The following is a 22,807-nucleotide window of genomic DNA, read 5'->3' on the forward strand; positions in this document are numbered from 1 at the left end:
ATTTATCCGCATGTTACATTACTCACACCAGTCCAGCAATACCACTAATTGTTGGGTGTGTGGTCGACTCCCCCCTTTCCAGACCCCGAAGGGAGTTCTGCCACTTTTTCCTTATCCATTTTCACATAATGGTTCGTGTGGAGCATGGTCCACGTTAACGTCATCCTCAACAGATATGTCTTTTCTTAACAGTACATGTTTTCCAGACAAGCTAGGTCTCCCCCACAGAACAGGTTTAGATCTAGAAAATGAAGTGTATAATTTAGGTAATTATTCTTCGAATTTCATGGTCCTGAATGTTCAGTCTGATACTACTCCAGACTTACCTGCTATTTCAGTACTACCAGTCAAAGGCGAATTATGTGTCCGAAATTATGGTTCCGTACATGTAGGACATAGTGATTGTACTACTATTGTCAAGTATAGCGACAGTGGGAAATCTATCTTCAAAGCTTCACGTCATTCTTATTTTATTTGTGGTCAAACCGCATATGTTCGTCTGCCCCTCGATTGGGAGGGAACCTGTTACATTGCCTTCCTACTGCCACCAGTTTTTCTAGCCCCACCTGATTATCATAGGAATACACATCTAGTACACATTAGACATAAAAGGGAGTCCCCAATTGTCGATTATACTGAAACTGCTCTAGAACAGTATACAGATTTCAACAGAGGTTTCTTTTTCTTTATAGGACCTATCCAGAATAGTAAACTGATCCGTAGGTTAACCAGAACCCTCGAAGCTGTAGTAAATGAGACTGCCTCTGCTCTAGGTAACTTAACCGAAGAGCAATCTGCTATGAGATTTGTCGTTTTACAGAATCGTCTCGTCCTTGACGTCATACTGGCCGATAGGGGCGGGGCCTGTAGAGTCATCGGATCTAGTTGCTGCATTTTCATTCCAAATAACGCGCCGTCTGTTTATTCAGCTATAACCAGACTCCATAAGATTGCCCATCTGATACACCAAGATCCAGGCACCTGGACATGGTCCGGTTGGTTCTGGAATATAATTTCCGCATGGGGATGGAAAATATTGTCCTTTCTAGGTATTGCAGTAGCGATCATATTCAGCTGCTGCCTCTGTATACAATGTGGCCCTGCGATTTGCGGCATTTGTGCTACCTCTTGTATTCCTAGTCCCAAGCCCCGTTCTAAATCCCGTTCCAAGAAAATTCGAGACGAGCAAATGATACTGTATGAAATGATAGACGGTATCATGAAAATTGATGTTTCCTGATGGAAACGTAGTGACAAGGAGGGAATGTGGAAAAGTAAATTTTGCCATGTTCTGTGTCCCTACGTGTTATCCATCATATGTTATGTGTGCATGATTAAATATGCATATGCATTCCCCATGTCCGATTAATGACGCAATTATAGTTGTGTCCACCTCTAGTATGCCAGTTTCTAGTCCTCGTGAATACTACGAATATCAGGCCTATGTAAAGCTACGTTGCCACGTTTCTCAGTGTGCACGTTATTCTATTATAAAGTCCCCGTTTCTAGGCCTCAAAAGGGCCTGGACACCAGATTCAGCTCCTGTCTCCTGAAGCCTCGCTGAGGAGCGATACAGCCCCCACCTGTATCCTCGACCCTTCACTTACTTCCATCTCGCAGTGCCCGGCCCAGCCTGGCTCAGTCTCTGAGTCTGCCAAGAATATGTTATGATTCCAGTTATCAGTTCAGTCCTCCTTCCCTGCATTCCTAAAACTACTGAATCGCATCAATAGTTTCCGTCATTGTCTAGCCTTCACGTCTCCACGTTAGAGAAATACTGCATTTAATGGTCATTTAATATTCTTCATCACGTACTACATGTAGAATAATGCATGGTCCAGTCTTAGAATCAAGTCAGCCTTTCCCCTCTTAACTTCTAGTTTATATCAACATGTTCTCTAAACATCAGATACTAGATACTGTTTAAGTACATGTCGCCCTGACTCTCCAGACTTCAGTCTCTGCTCCTAGCACAGAGTTCATAGCCCCCAGCTTCTCCTAGTGATACGTCATTGCTAGTTTGCGCGCACCATCAGGTTAGAGGTCCCGGCTCCTTAGGTAGCCCCCTCCATGGTTTCCGCCCCATTCATGACATTCTGTTACGTTTGCATCACATGTCTATGTATACGCCCAGTTACACCTACTTTCGCCCTTATCTTTCGCGACTGCTACGCGTCACGCCTTCTGCTCCACCCACTGCTACGCCTACTGCAATGTAATGCTATGTGTTTGCGTTATGTATATATGCTCATGTATTGTTATTAAAAGTCAGCGCGCTCATCCCAGATCCAGCCCCAGCAGCTGCTGGGCCCTGTCATCCTATTCCTATGCAGGTTGTCCTGTTCCTGTCCTTATGCTGTATTAAACCTGCAAAACTCCTACTACCTCGAATCTTGACTCTTATTTATTGAGCTATCTGTTATGATATATGTCTAGTCAAAAATAGGGTATTATTTATTTATTTACCACAGCTTCAACTATAAATTGAAGAGGGTCAGTTAACTGAGCATGTACAGGGGGTATCTCAACCGTTAGCGGACCATCCCCTCTATTAGTATTGGGAGCAACAGGTTTTGGATCAGGTGGCTGGGATGGTAGGTTATTTGTTACATCATCCGTATTCTGCCTCTCCTGATCATCATTTCCTCTGCTATTTTCATCCAGGTTTGCTACCAACGTCGTAACATTAACAACTCCCTCTGTTAATTTGTTCAGCTGCCCTCCCAGCTTTTTGACTTCAGATTGTAATTTATCGATTTTAGAGAGTAACGGTTTAACAATGGATTTGATTTTGCTATCTATTAGGTCAGCAAATCTTACAAACAAATCTTCATCATAACAAACATTAATCTCCGCACTTCCCCCTTCGGCTTCCTTTGAATTTGCCTTAGGAATGTTTACCCTCTTCCTCCTAGCCCCAGATCTTAATCCCCCCCGTCTAGGTGGGTTTTTATTTTTTACAACAGCTAATCGTGAAGTTTGTTCAGTGGTGGAAATGTCTTCATCTGTGAGGTCAATACGATTATCATGTTCCATATCACTGTCAGAGTTATTTCCATGCTCCACGATAAAGACCTCGGGACCAGACAGCATATTATCATTTAGAGGGTCAGGTTCCTGTGTAACCGGGCAATTTGAAGAGGCATCAAGGAAAGTCTGAAGGGACACTGCATCTTCAGGTAAAGAGGATGAAGATGGCGACAAACGGTGTAAGTCAGGTGAGAGACTCAGACCTAGCGATTCTCTCCTCTGCAAGTTAATTTTTTTCACTGTTTGCACCAAATAATTTTCCATTGTATTAGCAGGCTGTGGTGGTGGTGCTGGACCCTTTTTGGGCATACTGCTGGTAGCTAACAGGGAACCAGTACCCCTCAGGCAACAACAAAATATATATTACAATAGTACAGTCTTACTTGAGCAGTAGAATGCCTCGCAAACCTCGCGCAGTGTTTCTGGCCCTGCCCTGCCTCCTCGTGCCGATGAGGGCCGTAGAGGGCCCGCCCTTTGCCCGGGCTTCGCCCCGGGCGTCCCGCTCGCGTCCCGCGACGCGGGGGTGCTCCTCCTTTTGTGCGCCTCTGATAGCGCTCCCTCTGCGCTGCCGCGTCACTCAGACGCGCCGCCGCGGTGCCCGCCGGGATTTGGAGTCTCCCGGAGCGGCGGCGCGGAGTCAGCTGTCCCTTGACTCTTGGCGGTGGCGGCGGCGTGGGCAATGGCCTCTGCCTTCCTCTGGCAGTTCAGGAGGTGAGTAAGTATGACTCTCGGCGGTGGCGGCGGTTCAGAAATGGTCTCCCCCGCTCTGCCGGGGTGCTCCTCCTTTTGTGCGCCTCTGATAGCGCTCCCTCTGCGCTGCCGCGTCACTCAGACGCGCCGCCGCGGTGCCCGCCGGGATTTGGAGTCTCCCGGAGCGGCGGCGCGGAGTCAGCTGTCCCTTGACTCTTGGCGGTGGCGGCGGCGTGGGCAATGGCCTCTGCCTTCCTCTGGCAGTTCAGGAGGTGAGTAAGTATGACTCTCGGCGGTGGCGGCGGTTCAGAAATGGTCTCCCCCGCTCTGCCGGGGTGCTCCTCCTTTTGTGCGCCTCTGATAGCGCTCCCTCTGCGCTGCCGCGTCACTCAGACGCGCCGCCGCGGTGCCCGCCGGGATTTGGAGTCTCCCGGAGCGGCGGCGCGGAGTCAGCTGTCCCTTGACTCTTGGCGGTGGCGGCGGCGTGGGCAATGGCCTCTGCCTTCCTCTGGCAGTTCAGGAGGTGAGTAAGTATGACTCTCGGCGGTGGCGGCGGTTCAGAAATGGTCTCCCCCGCTCTGCCGGGGTGCTCCTCCTTTTGTGCGCCTCTGATAGCGCTCCCTCTGCGCTGCCGCGTCACTCAGACGCGCCGCCGCGGTGCCCGCCGGGATTTGGAGTCTCCCGGAGCGGCGGCGCGGAGTCAGCTGTCCCTTGACTCTTGGCGGTGGCGGCGGCGTGGGCAATGGCCTCTGCCTTCCTCTGGCAGTTCAGGAGGTGAGTAAGTATGACTCTCGGCGGTGGCGGCGGTTCAGAAATGGTCTCCCCCGCTCTGCCGGGGTGCTCCTCCTTTTGTGCGCCTCTGATAGCGCTCCCTCTGCGCTGCCGCGTCACTCAGACGCGCCGCCGCGGTGCCCGCCGGGATTTGGAGTCTCCCGGAGCGGCGGCGCGGAGTCAGCTGTCCCTTGACTCTTGGCGGTGGCGGCGGCGTGGGCAATGGCCTCTGCCTTCCTCTGGCAGTTCAGGAGGTGAGTAAGTATGACTCTCGGCGGTGGCGGCGGTTCAGAAATGGTCTCCCCCGCTCTGCCGGGGTGCTCCTCCTTTTGTGCGCCTCTGATAGCGCTCCCTCTGCGCTGCCGCGTCACTCAGACGCGCCGCCGCGGTGCCCGCCGGGATTTGGAGTCTCCCGGAGCGGCGGCGCGGAGTCAGCTGTCCCTTGACTCTTGGCGGTGGCGGCGGCGTGGGCAATGGCCTCTGCCTTCCTCTGGCAGTTCAGGAGGTGAGTAAGTATGACTCTCGGCGGTGGCGGCGGTTCAGAAATGGTCTCCCCCGCTCTGCCGGGGTGCTCCTCCTTTTGTGCGCCTCTGATAGCGCTCCCTCTGCGCTGCCGCGTCACTCAGACGCGCCGCCGCGGTGCCCGCCGGGATTTGGAGTCTCCCGGAGCGGCGGCGCGGAGTCAGCTGTCCCTTGACTCTTGGCGGTGGCGGCGGCGTGGGCAATGGCCTCTGCCTTCCTCTGGCAGTTCAGGAGGTGAGTAAGTATGACTCTCGGCGGTGGCGGCGGTTCAGAAATGGTCTCCATGTTACCATCTAACCAACCTCTTAGTGTTTTAAATTAGAAATCTACAAAATCCAGCCCGGTTGGGCTTTGGGTTTTTTAGTCTCCCTGAATCTGGTCCTATAATCCTCATTGCTGAATCCAAAGCCCTCAATCAGGGTACCCTTCATAAAATCATAGGATGTAGAATTTTCTCATTGAGGGTTAGGAGTCTATCCCTGCACTTTCCTGAGAACATTTCCCACAGGATAGTACTCCACAGTTTCCTGTGGACCAGTCTACTAAGATAGGCTCGTTCAAATGCAACGGATCACTTAGTGATATCATCGCCCTCAAAGAATTTAGGAGCAATCGCTTTGGGGATTTTGAAGTTGACAAAGTCAACCTCCCTAGTTATTATTTTGCTGCCACCAGAAATGGGTCAGAGGCCCAACTCAGCTCTTTCTTTTTCTATGGGCAGGAGTCTAGCCTCTAAGGATATTCCCTTGGACAGTTTCAGAAGATCTGGATATTCAGTTTCTACCTCATCTGAGATACTACATGGGTCACTCCCAGTGGTGTTACAATCTCAGGGGGTAGTAATGTTCTGAGAGTCCCCTTCTTCTACTTCTTGGGACTCATTCTCCTCTTCCTCACTGGGGGAAGTTTGATTTGCCATGGCCTTATCATTTTCTGCCAGTAACTGCAGGAGATGGCCTTGTGTGGGTCCAGGGCCCATAGCTATCTTCCATACTCTGCACGAACCTTTAAGTTGGAAAACTTACAGAAGTGCATAGTGTGCCAGGCACCCAATGCATTTCAATGAGGACTTTGTTTTCTACAAACAGGCTCCAGGCGTTGCACCGGAGGGAGAGCAAAGATAGCAGTGGTAAGTAGAGATGTAGGGGGGTCGTAGGGAACCATCAATTCAACTTACCAAGGTGCAGGGGCTTCAGTTGTAGGGGTGGCTTTCGACTTCGGAGTCTTCTTATCGGAGCCGGTCGAGGTTAGGGGAGCCTCTAGATTCAGGCTGCAGATGTCGTTGAGGGGGCCAGGAAGGGTCAACCAATGCTGGATTCTAGGTTCGGAAAGCTGTGGAGACTTCATTTAACAGGTGAGCCGCTCAGACTCAGGGCATGGGCATCAGGTGCAAAGTGGGCAGGAGTCGCAGTTCCAGCTAGATTCGGAGCGGTTGTAGTTGGATTCTTCTTTACAGGGCTGCTGTCCTCTGGAGATCTGGTCTTTGTTGAGAGAAAGGCGAGTAGGGTTGGGGCCAAGTCAGCAATCGTCTTCAGACTTTGCTGCACAGCGTGTTCTTTGTCCTTCTTCTTTGTAGGTTGTAGGATTTCTAGGTCTGGGGAGCCACCTAAATACTAAATTTAGGGGGCGGATTAGGGAAGTAGTGAGTAGGGCCAATGGGCACCTCACCTGGGGGGGGGGGGGGGGGGGGGGGGGACTACAACCACTATTATGCCACCTTCCCGTGGGAGTGGGCATTGACCTAGCTTATTGGAGAAATCCCCTCATCTTCAAGATGGAGGGACCTGAAAAGGGTGCTTAATTTTGCCTGCTCCACCAGAGGGGTAGAGTTGGCATAGGTAGGCACACCTCCTAGCCTAAGTCTTCCTGCCGGTTTTCTCACCCAGAGTCGGGCTGTAAACTGGGGGCTGCCAACTACTGCTAGCGTGGGGGTCGCATTACAAAGGCAGCAGGCCTTTGAAGCTTCACCTTCCAGCACTGGAGTATCCTAGGGAAGGAGGTGTGACACCTCTGCACAGTATGTGTATCGTTTCTGGTCTCAGATTGCAGAGGCGCTCTACCCAGAGATCTAGAAACATGTCTGTGTGTGGTGCCCAAACGAGGGTCAGTAGGTTCAGTGAAGCAGTCATGGTGCTGTGGAACTTGAGTTTTGTAGTTTCTAGCCCATGTACGCACTATGGCTTCACTGACACTTACAATATTAAGAAATAGACCCCATTATTGTAGGAGCATTCCTGCTCATGTAGATAATTTAATTTAATTTAATTGTGGGTTTATATAGCGCTAGGAATCGACTCCCGGAGGAGTATCTCCACGCTTCGACCGCTGGGGAACCCGTCCTGGCTCACCCTGAGAGATGGTCCCTGATGGGTATCTCTAAGGTGCGACCAAGCATCCTCGGCGGTCTGGGGGGGCCGTTGTGACGATGAGGCAAGCTGATGCCCAGAGTTGCCGAGTGTGGTTTCTGACTAGAGTAGGCACCGAGGCGAGAATTATCGAGTCCGCTGACCCTGGTCCACGACCCTGCCGCGTCGGGAATCGAACCCTGGTCCCGGGCCGTTCTCTGCTTACGGGTCTGCCGCCTCTAACCAGTGAGCCACACTTCTCCAGTATGCCTACTCCTAGGATATAGTGCACCCTGCCTTAGGGCTAGCAAGGTCTGCTAGAGGGGTGACCTACCTATATCTTATGCAGTTCCAGCTGGCATGTCGACTCATTTACTTAGACTGCCCTGCTGTAAAGGTGCCAGATATCAAATACAAAAGAAGCCAGAAGTGCATTTGCTTTTAAAGGTTGGAACCTGTTCTTCTCATGCCACCATCTTTGCTACTGTGCCTACTGCTATATAATCTTTCATGTTAACATACAATGCTTCCGTGAAGCTCTAACTACATTTCCAATTTATAAACATATGTAAGCAAGTGAGCAATCAAAACACGTGCCACCCAAGACTGAGGGGTGTTAGGAGATCAACACATCCTTTATACAATTAAGCCACATTTTTAAGTAACCATTTATTTATTTATGGGCTTGTAACGCGCCTGAATCACACCCGAAGGTGTATCTCCGCGCGGTGCTGTAGAGTGAACAGGTCAAGACTTGCGCTGGCTCTAAAATAGAGTTGTCTTGAGACATTTCCTGAATGCTTGATGGCTCGAACACTGTCTAAGTGAGAGGGGAAGGTTATTCCACAAACGAGGACCCATAACGGAGAGAGCGCGGCCTCCCTGTCTGGTCTTATTGTGTCGGGGAATCTGAAGTAGCAACTGATTGCTAGACCTTAGGTTACGAGAAGGGCGGTGGTGGACAAATTTTTCGGCCAGATAGTGCGGCCCTAGGTTGTGAAGGCTCTTATGTATCACACAACAGATCTTAAATTCCACCCGCTTCCGGATGGGGAGCCAGTGGAGCGCTTTAAGAAGGGGCAAGGATGGTGTTCTGGGGGGGGCATTGCTCACCAGGCGAGCAGCGGTGTTCTGTACCACCTGTAATTTGTTGAGCACTCCTTCATTGGCTGCTAAAAGTAGGCCATTGCAATAGTCCAGGCGGCTCAGAACGAGGGCCTGGACCAAGGTCTTCCTTGTGCAGTCCGGGAGAAGAGGAAATACTTTCCGAAGGAGGCTGATGACATGGTAGCAGGATCCCGCCGTGATGTTGGCATGATGAGCAAGCGAGAGGTCATGGTCAAGACGGACCCCCAGATTTTTCACCACCTGTTTGGGGGAAGGGGCCTTCCCCAGACTTGTGGGCCACCAGTCAGGGGTCCACAGGATTTTTGCCTCTCCAAACAACATGACTTCAGACTTTCCCACATTACACTGGAGAAAGTTCCTAGCCATCCAGCTGGCAATCGCAGTCATGCCGTTAGAGAAAGCTAACCTTATCTCCGGGGTAAAGGTTTTAAAGGTAAACAGCAGCTGCGTGTCGTCAGCGTAAGAGATTGGCAGAAACCCAAAGGACCTCATGATGTTGGCCAGAGAGGAGACATACACATTAAACAGCGTAGGGCTGAGACAAGAGCCCTGCGGGACTCCTCTGGTAATGTTGGTAGAAGTGGAACTAAAGGAGCCCATATTAACCTTCTGGGTGCGCTCTGCAAGAAAGCTGGTGAACCAAGCCAGGGCGGATTTGTCTATGCCAATCTCCTTTAGTCTGGTTAGGAGAATGGTATGGGATATGGTGTCGAATGCTGCGGACAAGTCCAACAGCACCAACACCACAGACAAACCCCTGGTCAGAGACATGCGTATAGCATCCGTGACAGAAAGAAGAGCAGTCTCGGTACTATACCTAGGTCTGAACCCTGACTGAGAGTGGTCAAGACAGCCGGTCTGCTCAATGAAGCTGGAGAGGTGGTGGTTGACGTGTTTCTCCATCCATTTGCCGACAAACGGCAAAAGGGAAATTGGCCTCAAATTGGTCATATCCGACCAAGGGATGGAGGTATTTTTCCTAATGGGCTTGACCATGGCCTTCTTCCACTCCAGAGGGACCGATCCTTCAGAGAGAGAGCGATTGATGACCGTCTGGATGGTGGGACTAAGGGCATTCCCTATAAGGTGCATGATACGGGCGGGTACAGGGTCCACCGGGCTACCTGATTTAATTGTCCCAATCAGGGAGTTGACTTGGTCAAGACTAATCTCAGAAATAGAGGACAGTAAGGAAGGGCAGGGACCGACAGTTCCAGGCTGAAGGCAGGAAGAGGGATCATTAATGCCAACCGAAGTGATAGATCATACTGCATCATACTGCAAATGCTATATTTGGTAATGCCACTATCCAGCACCCAAAGTGTGTATCATTTGTGAGGGCTGGCTTTACACAAGGGACTGCACAGTTGACATCTGTATTATCCCTACTCTGAAACCCAACAGAAATACACTTAGATGAAACACATAACCAACAATATGTTAATAAGGCTTCAGCCTTTCATACACCTAGTTCATGTGCAAAGGCACCCAAAAAACAAACCAAGGTGCTATGAGGGTATGCCCAAGTCTAATGCATGCAATACAAAATGCAGTCAAAGCATTATACAGAAGGTTAAAAGCAAGGTGTTAGGTTCTTTCTACAAGCCCAAGTGTGAAAATCACAAAGGATTTGAAATCTTTACCAATTAGGGAACTAAAAACCTGTATAGCGACCACAAATCAACACGCTCAATACTATCAGGTTTTTGCACACACCAAAATTGTAATACCTATGAAACCTCCAACTACATAAGGGAATTTAAAACCCCCAAATGTCAATACTCACCTAAGTTATTTCTGTAACGCAGCTGATTACGAACGCTATAAAGCACAACATTTTTTTCATACTCCTTTTGTGAGTTTCCAAGACTCTAGAAAAGGGAGACAAAAACATTTAAAGAACAAATTAGACGTTACATGAGTACATTAAATACTCTTAAATTAGTAAGTTGCAAGATATAAAACATGCTGGCTTTGTGTCACTGAAGAGAACGCACATTTAGAATAACTACCATTAGATTATTCTCCAACTCTTCCCTAACAGATAGACTAGTTTATCATGTTCAACCTACATAACACAAACCATGTTTAAACAAATCGGGGCAGGGCAAGTGCTATGCCCAGAACATCCAAGTGAAACTTCGTCTATCAAAAAGAGTCACTGTGATTCGAAATACCACAAACATTCAAAATATAAAATGCATTTCCAATTGCAAATTTCTGCAGTTTGGAGGATTTACCATCGGTGTCATTTTAGGCAAGGAGGGGGCGTAAAATGTAAGTTTACACCGGAAAACTCGTATGTATTCATAAACACTGCTTGTAGTTTCACACTTTGGAAACGCATGTAAATCTATGGGGCATAGATTTCAAGGTGGGAAGGGAAATCCTGTATGTAATTGTGGTTTACCTGAAGAGGTTTCGCAACAGGCAAAAATATTTTATCTGTGTGTATAAAAAATGGCCTGTGTTCAAATTAACATTTCTGCATTATTTACTCATGCGGTTATCTACCATGATGAAATTCCACAGAACTACTGATGACCGTTGTAGATTTTTAAGCACGTCTCATAGGAATCTTTGTAAATCCACAAATAAGCAGAAATCATTAAAATGAGGGAAGACATCCACACAAGTAGATTCACGCTCTTTTCAAATTGGAGTTTGTGAATCAGGCTCTTAATAGGTTTAGCTGGCTTGCATCAGTTACAAGATACTTCATGAAACAGAAGGTTAGGTTTTATTTATTTACGCACAGAGGAATCTAGCTGACTAGACAGATAATACAAGCCAGAAATAGTAGTCCTTTCTACGTGGCAGACAAATGATATTCAGAATTCTTGGATCTGCTTTTTGTCAAATCACTGATAATAAAAGGTGCAGCCTCACTTTTACCCACAGACCTCTTGTACAAATATATGTTTCATCCGCTGCCATTTAATTAAGCCTTGATTTTTTTCTGTGGCGCCATTAGTGAGTTAAAAAGTGAATAGAAATAAAAAAAATGGTAAAATGACTTTCTTAGCAAGTTAAGATCTATGCGCAACTTGTAAGTCCAAGATTTGACTCCTGGCTGGCTCACTTCCGACTTTGATACTTTTGAGGCCCGTAAATTGCCAACTTTAAGTTGGGAAAATAGAACACTTGTAATTTCTAGGCTAAAAAAAACCTGTAAAACCTGGTGCAGCAGACTCAAGATAAAAAAAAAAAAAATAGGTTCTTGCTCTTAGAGCGGGACAGTTTGTGGACTAAAGCAACATTCACAAAGATCTGTGGAAAAACTCTACTTTGAGAAGATATCTTTGTGTTTTTGTACTCCTATTGCGGAAATCATAATTTTTCTACGATTTATATCAAACTAATGCTTGCTTATTTCAAACAAAATGGCTCTGTATAAAATACACATCACAGAAAACAGCTTGTGTTCTACTGCAGCGTAATGCCATCGCAACAGAAAAGCTCGGCATAAATGTAAACTTGCAGAGGGGAAAAAATTGCAATTGTGCATAGAATCTCTTTGTAAAATGTTAAACTTGCATAGAAAAACTCTGCATACATTTTACAAATTGGCTTGTTCGACAAGACCAAAAATTATCTTAAAAACGATCTGATATTGTAGAAATAAATCTCAGGCAAAGTTAAACCAGGACAATTTCAAACCTCGGAAAGGGGAGAAAATGTGGAACTTCGCAAAATGTTATTGTTGATGAAAAGCTTTGCGCACACCTAGAATAATGACACAAACGTGCTAATATCTGACTACTAACGAGCTTTAATTTTTTAAGATGCAAGACCACATCTGAAAGCTGTGAGGAACAGCACAGGCCGGGCTTAATTTCTGAGGCGTGGGGTTTATTATGGTGGACATTTGGACAGAAGAAGACAAAAAACGCCACGGCACACTGCAGGGCAAAGGTAGTCAAAGCTGCTGTATTCGTATTAAAATTCCCCTTTGTAGAGAGTTTATTTATTTATTTATTTATTTATTGGCTTATATAGCGCTTGAATCCACTCCAGCAGGAGTATCTCTGCGCTTTTTGAAACCGGTAGGACATTAGGCATAATATACAGATGGAATTATACTTCATTTATAAACAGAACAGTTTTTAGGAGTTTGCGGAATGTCAGATGTTCTTTACATTGTCTTAAAGGCAGAGGAAGTTTATTCCACAGCTTAGGACCGGTGGTGGACAGAGCTCTACCTCCATGTCTGACCTTTTTGACACGTGGTACCACAAGGAGGAGTTCATTACTTGATCTAAGGGATCGTGCCGGAACATAGGGAATAAATTTCCGCTCAAGATATGCCGGGCCCTGACCATTCAAGCACTTGTGGATCAGACAGCATATTTTAAATTTTGCTCTCTGTCGGATTGGAAGCCAGAGTTTGAGTTTAATCTCCAGAAAAGATTTAAGCTCTTCACACATTTCTTGTGTGAAACAATCTAACATCAGATACTGCCAATATGATGTAACGACTTGGCAACTTATTTCTGATACCGAGAACTGTTTTGCTATGCTTAAGTCGTTTAAAAACATTTAAAAATCTGTACCAGCCCACTCACGAAAAACAATTGTTCACACCTTAGAGACCTCCAATCGTCAGATCAATATCCAGATTGAACTATGCGAAATCTCTGCATCTGGATGTCCTTTTAGTGCTAGGAAATAAACGACAGCGGGTGCAAAACGCTGATTCTGAACTGCCCGAGAAGGTAGTCTATTCGTCATGGCCTAAAGCAACTTCATTGGTTACCAGTTAACAAAAGTGTCCACTTTAAGACCATGATGATTACCTTCAGAGCTATCCACGAAAAGGGACCTGGCTACCTCTGTAGGAGAATTAATGAATACGCTCCCATCAGAGAGCTTCGCTCCTCACGAAAGGGACATCCCCCGCATTGCCACAGTTTGGAATGCTAGGAGGGGGGAAGCCATTTCTTCTCTACTGGCAGTCAAACTGTGCAATGGAATGACCTGCAATTAGAAGTGAGAGAGGTTACAATAGAAGCCCAGCTCAAGAAAGGTCTAAAAACCTTTCTTTTAAGGGAGCTTAGTACGAGGAATGGTTCGCCGGCTTGGCTAGCACAGGGACGCTTCCTTTGAAGCAGCTTTTGCGCTGTACAAACGGCAGTTTTTACAAATGTATTGGTTAAGCAAATAACCATACAAACATGTTTCTAAATCTTGTTCAAGTGGCAGTGCAATGCACCACTCCAGAGAGACCAATAGTTTAACAGCTACTCGGCAACAAAAAAAAGCAGTTACAGGAAGCACCCTCAACACCTAAAGGGCAAGCCAGGCCATCACTAGAAGTAGAAGAGCCACATGACTAGATGTGACAGAAATAGAGGAAATAAAATAAAATAAGTTCTTACTTCAAATAGTGTCTTGCTCAACACCATGGTAGGGAAATAGGAAAGCGAGCACAAATCAATAACTTGACTCCCACGTTTCCAGATTAAGCTAAAGTAACACCTGGCTGCAGACGAGGGCTGCCACGCCCATTAACACCTGCCCACATGCAAGACGGGTGAACAATTTAATATTTCATGCAATCATTAGACGGGCTCAGTATCTCTCACACTTTCAAACACACACCAAACCGACCCAGAATACATTCTACCAGCTACTGAACGGTTAGGAAGGTGTAGTGTCTACCGCCGAGTGTCGTTCAGAGATGCTCCCATGCTAGGCAAAACAAAGCCCGACAAAATGATGACCCTCCCGCTCCTCATCAGCTCAAATACTATTACTACCACCAGCTGGCAGTTCTACCAGATGGAACGCGAGTCCAGGTTTTCCATGGAATGACCTTTCCAATCACTAGGGCTGCGGGTAAGGTTTCCTTTGACAAATATGGCAGTATTGCAAACGGCAGAGAAAAGTATCCGCTCTACGCACTTTGTTCTCACAAAACCTGTGCCAAGGCAAAACTTCCCTTCACTGTGCCTCGATGAAAACTGGTGACGTCTTGAATTCGGCATTGTTACTTTCCTATCTCTGTTTACCCTCAGCTAAAGATCCTTCGGAGGACATAAATGCCCTGGGTAATATTTGTTATGTCCAAGACACCATCAGGTAAGTAATCACCATGACACCGGAAGTACTCCGTTTTAATATCCTGGTTGCACCAGGCATCTTTTATTCAGTGACTAACTCCCCCCCCCCAATAATTACGTGCATAACACCTGTGTTTAAATAACCAGGGCTGTCCACTACCATGCCTCCGGGTTACGACAATGGCCGTGACCACATCACACTCCTCCACAACCTGCAAATAAAATATACAATAATAAAACAAAAAACAAAAACACCACCATTATGTAAAACATGCAAAAGCCAAAAACTAGAACACAATATCCGAACTATTAATCCAAATCAATAGGTTACATAGTTATTTAGTCTCGAAGACCTGGCGGGGCACGGCCGAAGCTGGTACCTCTCGACACCCCCTCGCTGTGGACCAGGCTCAGGCCCCTGAGAGTCATCAGGCCGGGGCAGCTGATCACTCTACGGTACCTCACGGGGCATCCTTGCAGAGGAGGAGACACCACACTGTCCTGGCACTACACGACGCCCACCAGGAAGTCCACCTCCGTTCAGCTCCAGATCAGGAGAAGTTCCACCACCACCCAAATCCACACCATCTGTAGAGTCCTCATAAGAAACTAGAATTCCCTCATCCGGAGCAATACCGTCCTCCAACCGGTCACCACCAGGATTCCAGCAAGCCTTAAAGAAAGAATTATTTCGAGAGAGGCTTACTCCATGTCTCACTGCAGTGATCTTAGTCCTATGAGCAGTCTGAACAATCCACGGCTCAGGCTCAAAAGGCAAACTAAACTTCCCTTTCGGATGCTGATTCCGCACCATAACAGCATCCCCCACTTTAAAAGAACTTGGTTTGGCTCCACGCCTGGACGAAACCCTATCATTCTTCAACTTGCGTTTCCGTAGATCATCTGCCACTGATGCATGTCTGGCAGACACCGCCTCCACCTGAGGGATAAAGTCACCCATAAGCCGATTCATATCCAAAGACATCGGATTGACCTTGGCAGTGGAATGAGGGGGTCATCCAATATTCCCTCGAAAAAGTGTACAGAGCACAGTCCAAATCCTGCTGATCAGCCACAGCAATCCTAATGGCTTTATTAAGGGTACGCATAAAGCGCTCAGCCTCCCCATTGGCCTGAGGCCATAAAAGGAGTAATCTTCCTGTGACGAATACCCCTGGATTGTAGATAGGTCGAAAAGCTCAGCATTGAAAAGGGAGGACCATTGTCAGTACGGAGCTCAGTGAACAAACCATGAGTCGCCATGATCTTCTCAAACCGAGGAATAGTTTGACAAGCTGTGGTAGTGTACAATAACTCAACCTCGGGATATTTAGAGAAATTGTCAATAACCACCAACATTTGGTGCCCATCCGATAAACTCCCAAAGTCAGCACTTGCCCGCTCCCAAGGGAATAAAGGAATGTCTTCCGCGAGAATGGGAGCCGGAGAATCCCCTGCCACAGCAGCCTGACAGAGCGCACAATTCAACACAGTGCTCTCCACCACCGCATCCAGGCCCGGAAACCAAACCTTACACCTCAACCTCACGGTCGAAGAGACACCCCTCTCACTGTAGCAGGAGACCACAAGCCGCTGGGCACCAGCAGTGTAACAACTGGTGAAATGCCCTCCAAAACCCAGCAGAATGCCACAGTCCGCAGGGCACCGGCAACACAAACAGCCGGTGAAACACTCTTCTCACCCCAGCAGGACGTCAAAGGCCGAGTGCACCAGCAGCACGCCCAACGCTGCTGCACACCAAACAGCCTCCTCCAGCACGCTGCACACCGCCAACAGCAGGACACGCCCCCAGGAAAAAACGGGGCAAAACCACCAACAGCAGAGATGAGGCAGCGAAGCCGCAACGAGACAGCGAAAACCCAGGAAGATGGGAAAACAAGAAGCAGCCGGTAACCTACCACCACAGGGAACAGGACACGCAGAAACACCCGCTTAGAGGCCAAGATGTTATGTCCAAGACACCATCAGGTAAGTGATCACCAGGACACCGGAAGTACTCTGCTTTAACATCCTGGTTGCACCAGGCATCTTTTATTCAGTGACTAACTCCACCCCCAATCATTACGTGCATGGCACCTGCGTTTAAATAACAAGGGCGGTCCACCACCAGGCCTCCGGGTTACAGCGATGGCTGTGACCACATCACAATATTGATCTGGTTTTTCAGCAAGTAATCTAATATTTCCATCGGCTGCTCTGATGAGGCGCCTCACGCTTTCAGGGCCTGGTGGCCGCACACACATCCACTGCTGCCAGGCACCACGTAAACAAATACTGCCCTCATTAAACAAGAATTGCTCTGCCTGGCAGACGCGCATTTGGTCTTTTACCTACGCGTGGCTTGAATATAGGGTCTAGATAGACCACCATTGCATTATAGTGTGACCAAAACTAGGCTGCCCCCTAGTCCTGCAGGAAGGAATCACTACTGTATTTCAGGGACAATCTTATTCGGCAAAAGGATTACAAAATCTGAACTAAGAGGAGAAGTCTCTTGTGAAAAAGCAAGGATCCTGGACATCTAAATGCTACTCTGAACTGACGTTCTTTATTTTAATTAAAGCCTGTGGCACCCAAATGACGTCACAGGTCTAAGGTTCACTAAAAGATAATATAAAAGAATAGGTGTTCATTCTATTCACTACTACTGTGACGTGGCAAATTCTAGTATGTTGGTGAACTACTAGAAAGCTAAACAAAAAGGATGACAAGCCGGCACAATATACAGTGTAAAGTCCCTCACCTCTATGTTATGTAAATATTGCAAGTTAAAGGAAAGTCCAGTGCCCATATTTCAAGTGTTTTTAACGGCACAGTACTCTGGGCTGGCTTAAAAATATGAGAATTAAATATACACATAGTGGGTTATGCCACCAATTATAAAGGGTAATGAAACTCCTTGAATAATTGGTGTCACCATCTCATATGCAACAAACGTAAATCATTTTCATTCCCCCAGACAATTACCTGGGGTCAAAATTACCCTGACGTTCCTGACAATTGCCAAATTCCTTTTGTCATTCTTACCCTTCCCAGGTGTTACGCTCAGCAAAACGCAAAATTCTGTTCAACTTGGTTTCCAGTACATCACTAAATTTCACAACATATCCAAGAGTCTTGTAATGAATCTTAAACTGCAGGTAACGAGGAATTATGACAGCAGACAACAGAATTATGGGCATAATCACTTCTCACGTTTATTTAATGTCAAATGATAGTAGACAGGTGTTGATCGCCCACACTTCCCTGCCCATCAATTTCAGTCATACATTAGCTATGTACGCTTATGAGCTGTGTGATAGTGTTGGGGGACAGGAGGAGGGGTTGCTCAAATCTGCATACTTATATTGCTATCAAACATGTATTACATAGTTACACACACAAGGTGTATCACTGTGCTGTCAATCATTCAGAATACATTTCCTTGGTTTGGTGGGAAACCGTATATGCTGACATTTGGAGGTGCATAATAACCCACCCTGCTACTGTGTCTTCCTTGGGAGCAACAGTGCTGGCCTTCAAAAAAGGGTCCTGATCACTAGTATCAAGAAAAAAACCATATTTAATCTTACAGAAGTCTATGGCAACTGTTAAGGCACGTCAAGGACAACTGGACACCCATGTCTACGCCTGGCTGTTATCAAGTTCATTAATTGCCCCTTATCTTATTGTTATGGTTGTCATTTTGAATTTTTTTGAAAACCACTGTAAAAGAATTTTAAATTAAAGAATACATTCATTGATGAATATTATGTGACATTTTAATTGTCGGTTTTAAGATGGTTGTGTAATAAATACGAATTCTTTGAACGATAGGTTGTTTTATTATATGTTTTTCTACTTTGAAACCTTGTCCCCTTTATTGTTTATAATTGCCTAGGATTTGATATACACAATCTGTTATCTCCATCCTGCAGGCCCCTAGCTTCCAGAGGTTCAAGTACAAGGCATTTTGCTTCTTCCTAAAACCGCATCATGGCATGGTCGCCACAGGCATTTGAACAGACTGAGACTGCTAAGATGTGCAAAGCTTGTAAATTTTAAGTGCAACTCCATGTATTGATCAGTCAGCACACTACTAAAGCCATACAAGAAAACAGGGCCATTGAACAGGTGTGCCACCTACTGAATGTTTGCTCTGGTTGTTGCATGGATGAGAACGTTGTACCTGAGTGTTTAATACAGTTTGCCCCTGGGTCAAGTCTGTCTCAGTGGGTGGGTGTGCACAGTGAAGAAGCTCACAAACTGGGAACTACTTGTTATGTTATGTACAAAGCTATTTTTAAGTGACTGATCAACGGATAGGGTTTTGACCACTGGGGAGAAATGTTGTGCAGCTACTGTTGCAGTTCTGATAAGTAACTAAATACTGAAGGCTTCATAAGAGTGGTTGGTTCTTAAACTTTTTTTTAAATCACTCAAAGAGCTCTGCATGAGAATTAAAAAGGTAAGTAATTACAAAAGGTGGATAGATGTACTGAAAAAACTACAGCATGGAACCAAACTATGAAATCTTGGAGTAGACCTACGTCCTCACGGAAGGTAATGGCAAATCACTTTCGAATAAACGCAATTAAATATGGAATGATCAGGAGAATGAAAGTATTTACTTCTGAGAGATCATAGACAGTTTGCCATCAAATTTAATTACGTGGTCTTGGGTAGTTCTAACTGAAGGGGGACACTTTTCATTGTTGTAGGCCAGCAGGTCTCCGCCCAGACATCATCCTTACTGCCAACAATCATTACTTTGGTTTTATTTGTTAGTCTGAGCCAGTCTAACTCATTCTCTCCTAGAAGAGGCTCACACTAGATCTATATTGTGATGCTGACAACAGATCACCAACCCATCTGATCAGAATCTGGATATCATCAGCAAATATGAAAAATGCCACATCCATGGAGAGGATGATATCAGCTTGAGGCCTGTGGTTGTGTGATGTCATGTTGCTATATGTAGCATGGAATGCTCCATGTGAAAGATTCCAGACTAGATGCGGTGGCAGGTTAAAGAGAGGGTGACAATAGTAGAAGTCTCTAAGTTGTATCCTTTGGCTGGGGTTATCTGGGAATAGACTGCTACTTATAACAGACACTTGCAAGTGTCATTACTACACCGTTGATGAAAAGTTGTACCGCAGCCTACACCACGCGTGATTACTGTCCTTGCCATAACATTTTAAACGAGGACATGCAGCCATGAATGACTTTCCCCAGCACCGATTATGAGCCGCGAGCCTGGAGGCAAATGTGGATTTCGAATCACATACTGTATCATTGAAGAGAAAACCCTTTTGGAAATCTTACTGCTAATAGTACTGAATCATTTTGTCCACCATAAGCGTGGAAGGGTATACTCAGATGTGAGTCCCTTGCTCATTGCACCATCAGGATTCAAGCAAGCCGGGCCGACGACGGCTGAAATGGCAGAAACCGGTCCCCGGAAGCTTGGTTCCTTCCCAGTATAAGAATTGGCTTGGTAGTTTGGTTTGCCCTGTTCCCATCATGCACTGGGTCAGGAACAGACTAATTTGCATATGGCCAAGTTCTGAGCTGGGATGGTGCAGTGAGCTAAAAAACGGTGATGGATCAAGCCCTGATCTTTGGACTGGGTAAGAGTGGTCTGCTTAATTCAGGCACTCTGTTCATCACCACCCCCTTTTCTGAATCAATAGTACTGCTGGCATGCGCTGAAAATTGTTGGCCCTACCAATAGGATACTTCATCACACAGTTCCTTCTTTGCACAACTTCAGGGTTCTAAGATTCTATTTGCTACACACGACTGAGTGGGACTTCACATATTAGTCATGTGACTGTACGAGTCTGCCATCTTGAATTGGGCAGGAAATACCAGACAAATAAGAAGTCAAGGTTTAGTACTGTACCTTGGAGCGTCAGTGCTTTATAAGCTCAGGAAAGGAATTTATTTCAAGGAATTTTTACTCATATGCCAGAAATCACTATGTTATGCACGTGAAAATTATGCATGCTCTGATGCGATTCTAGATCACATTACTCTTATGCTCCGGTGTTCCTGGTGTAACATTTAAAAAAACAATAAATCTTTCACCATATTTTTTCAATTTACAATGATGCACAAACATTTTCCTTACCACCTCCTCAAGAGTTCTTAGTGCCACAAGGGAGCCAATTATGAAAGGCCCCGGTCACTTATATTTCGACAATTGAGGAGAATTCTGACAAACAATTCTCTTCTTGAAGGAAACAAACATGTATGATTAAATTGTGAGAAAAGACATCAAGGTCTGTAACTGATACTGGTGTATTTGCTCATGCATTAGAAGATTTAGATAACTATTTTTTGCCATCAGTATGCATTTCTGTGGACAGATTAATTTTTTTCCAAAGGCATCAGGAGCCTCAGGAATCCACAAATGATTGTGTTGCAGATTTAGAGAGATTGGCAATTCCTTGTAAATTTGGAACCTTACATGGTGACCTCATTAGAGATCAGATTATTATATACACTAATGAGTCCAATGTACAAGAACAGCTGTGGGCAAATGGTGAAACAACTTTGAAGGATGAAACTGCAAAAGAGGCGGAACTTTCTAAATGATGTGCCAAGGCAGCTACACAGAACATGAGCAAAGTGGATCTGGTGTGTGCTGTGAAGTCATCAAATATATTGGTTAATGAATGCAAGGACTAGAGGGAAGCCTTGAGGGAATAAAGATCATAAAGTGTTGCGACGCGAAGAGAAATCCTCAGCCATTAAGTCATGGTATAGATGTGGAAGCAAAGACCATATGGCATACTTTAAATGTTGTCCAGCCCTGAAACAACGTTGTTCCACATGTGGCATAAAGGGACATTTTGCTAGACAGAATCATAAGAAAGGAGTATCTGCCTCTGTAACGTGTGTGGTAAACTCCGATTTGTCTGGTAGGTAGGATGAAGCAGAATGTTTTTGTTGTATTGATTATGATGTACTAGGCCTGTATAATAATGGTAAGAAAAAGTGGTCTTGCTCTATTATATGAGGAGGAATTCCACAAGAGATAGTGGCTGATTCAGGCTCACCTTTCACTATCATAAATTGCTTAGTATGGGAAGAAAATGTTAAAAAAAGATTGCGCCTTGACGTTTCCACAATTGTTACTTGAACAGTTTCCCAATGTATTTTCTGGTAAGGTGGAGGTTTTCACTGGATTTTATCATAAGATAATTTTAAAAGACAAGTGCAACCCAGTGTGACACAAGGTAAGGAATATTCTTTTCAGCATAAGGGGAGAAGTAAAACTTGAATTGGAGAGTCTAGTAGCTAGTGACATTATTGAGAACACTAAATCAAGCGAATGGTTGGTTCAAGTCAGAATGTGCATCAATCGTCATGATTTGAACATATTTGTAGACAATGCTTCCTTACCTAAGAGAGATGAAAGGCTTGCTATGACTAAAGGAATCAAATGGTTCACCTCCCTGGATCTAGCAGCAGCACACCATTAGATTCCCATGCACCCAGACAGCAAACATCTCACAACCTTCATAACACCTTTTGGTTGCTTCCAATCCAAACACATGCAGTTTGGGCTTGCGTCGGTAGCAGCAGTATTTCAAAGGTTAATGTACAAGTTGTTCAAGGATCTTAAAGGTTTAGTGTTTTTCCAGGATGATATAATGATCAAGGGTACAGATAGGCAAGAATATGACGGCAGACTCAAAGAACTGCTACGCATGCTTAGAAAGAAGTGTCTACCAGCTGAGTTTTAAAATATTGAGAATTGCTGTTAATTATGTGACTAATCTGGGACATGAAATCAGTGAGAAAGGGATATTTCTAAAAAAGGAACTGTTAGATGCAATACGCAATGCTCCTTCGCCCACTTTCAAGGACAAATTGAGATCATTTGTAGGGTTAACTGAATTTTATTCTAAATTTGTGAAGGATTTTGCTACCAAAACATCTGATTTGAGGCAATCATTGAAAACTGTGTGCCATTTGTTTGGGAAGAGGTCAATCAATTGTGTTTTCACTGTAATAAAGACAACAATACCATTCCTACCCAGGGGTCCGGCTCCGTTATTGTCACCATCATTAACACAGATGCCAGTGGTAAAGGTATTGGAGCAGTCTTGTCTCAAAGAAATAAGTACAATGTTTATTCCAGCATGTCATTTGCTTCTCCCTCCCTTAAATATTCAGCTACAGAGAGGGAAATGCGAGCATGTGTTTGGGGGATTAGTAAGCTTAAGCAATGTGTGTGTGGTTCCC

At 45.7% G+C, this 22,807-nt stretch overlaps 1 protein-coding gene across 1 annotated transcript in view; it reads right to left on the minus strand.

Moving 5' to 3' along the window:
- The window catches only part of FAM91A1 (family with sequence similarity 91 member A1), a 217,413-nt gene that overhangs the window by 185,311 nt on the left and 9,295 nt on the right, over positions 1-22,807 (minus strand). Inside the window, exon 2 of the mRNA XM_078686797.1 lies at positions 10,273-10,357. Coding sequence (XP_078542923.1) covers positions 10,273-10,357 — 85 coding nt within the window. The remainder of the gene's footprint in view (positions 1-10,272; positions 10,358-22,807) is intronic.

This window comes from Lissotriton helveticus, chromosome 4_1 (assembly GCF_964261635.1).
Source record: "Lissotriton helveticus chromosome 4_1, aLisHel1.1, whole genome shotgun sequence".
Taxonomy (NCBI): domain Eukaryota; kingdom Metazoa; phylum Chordata; class Amphibia; order Caudata; family Salamandridae; genus Lissotriton; species Lissotriton helveticus.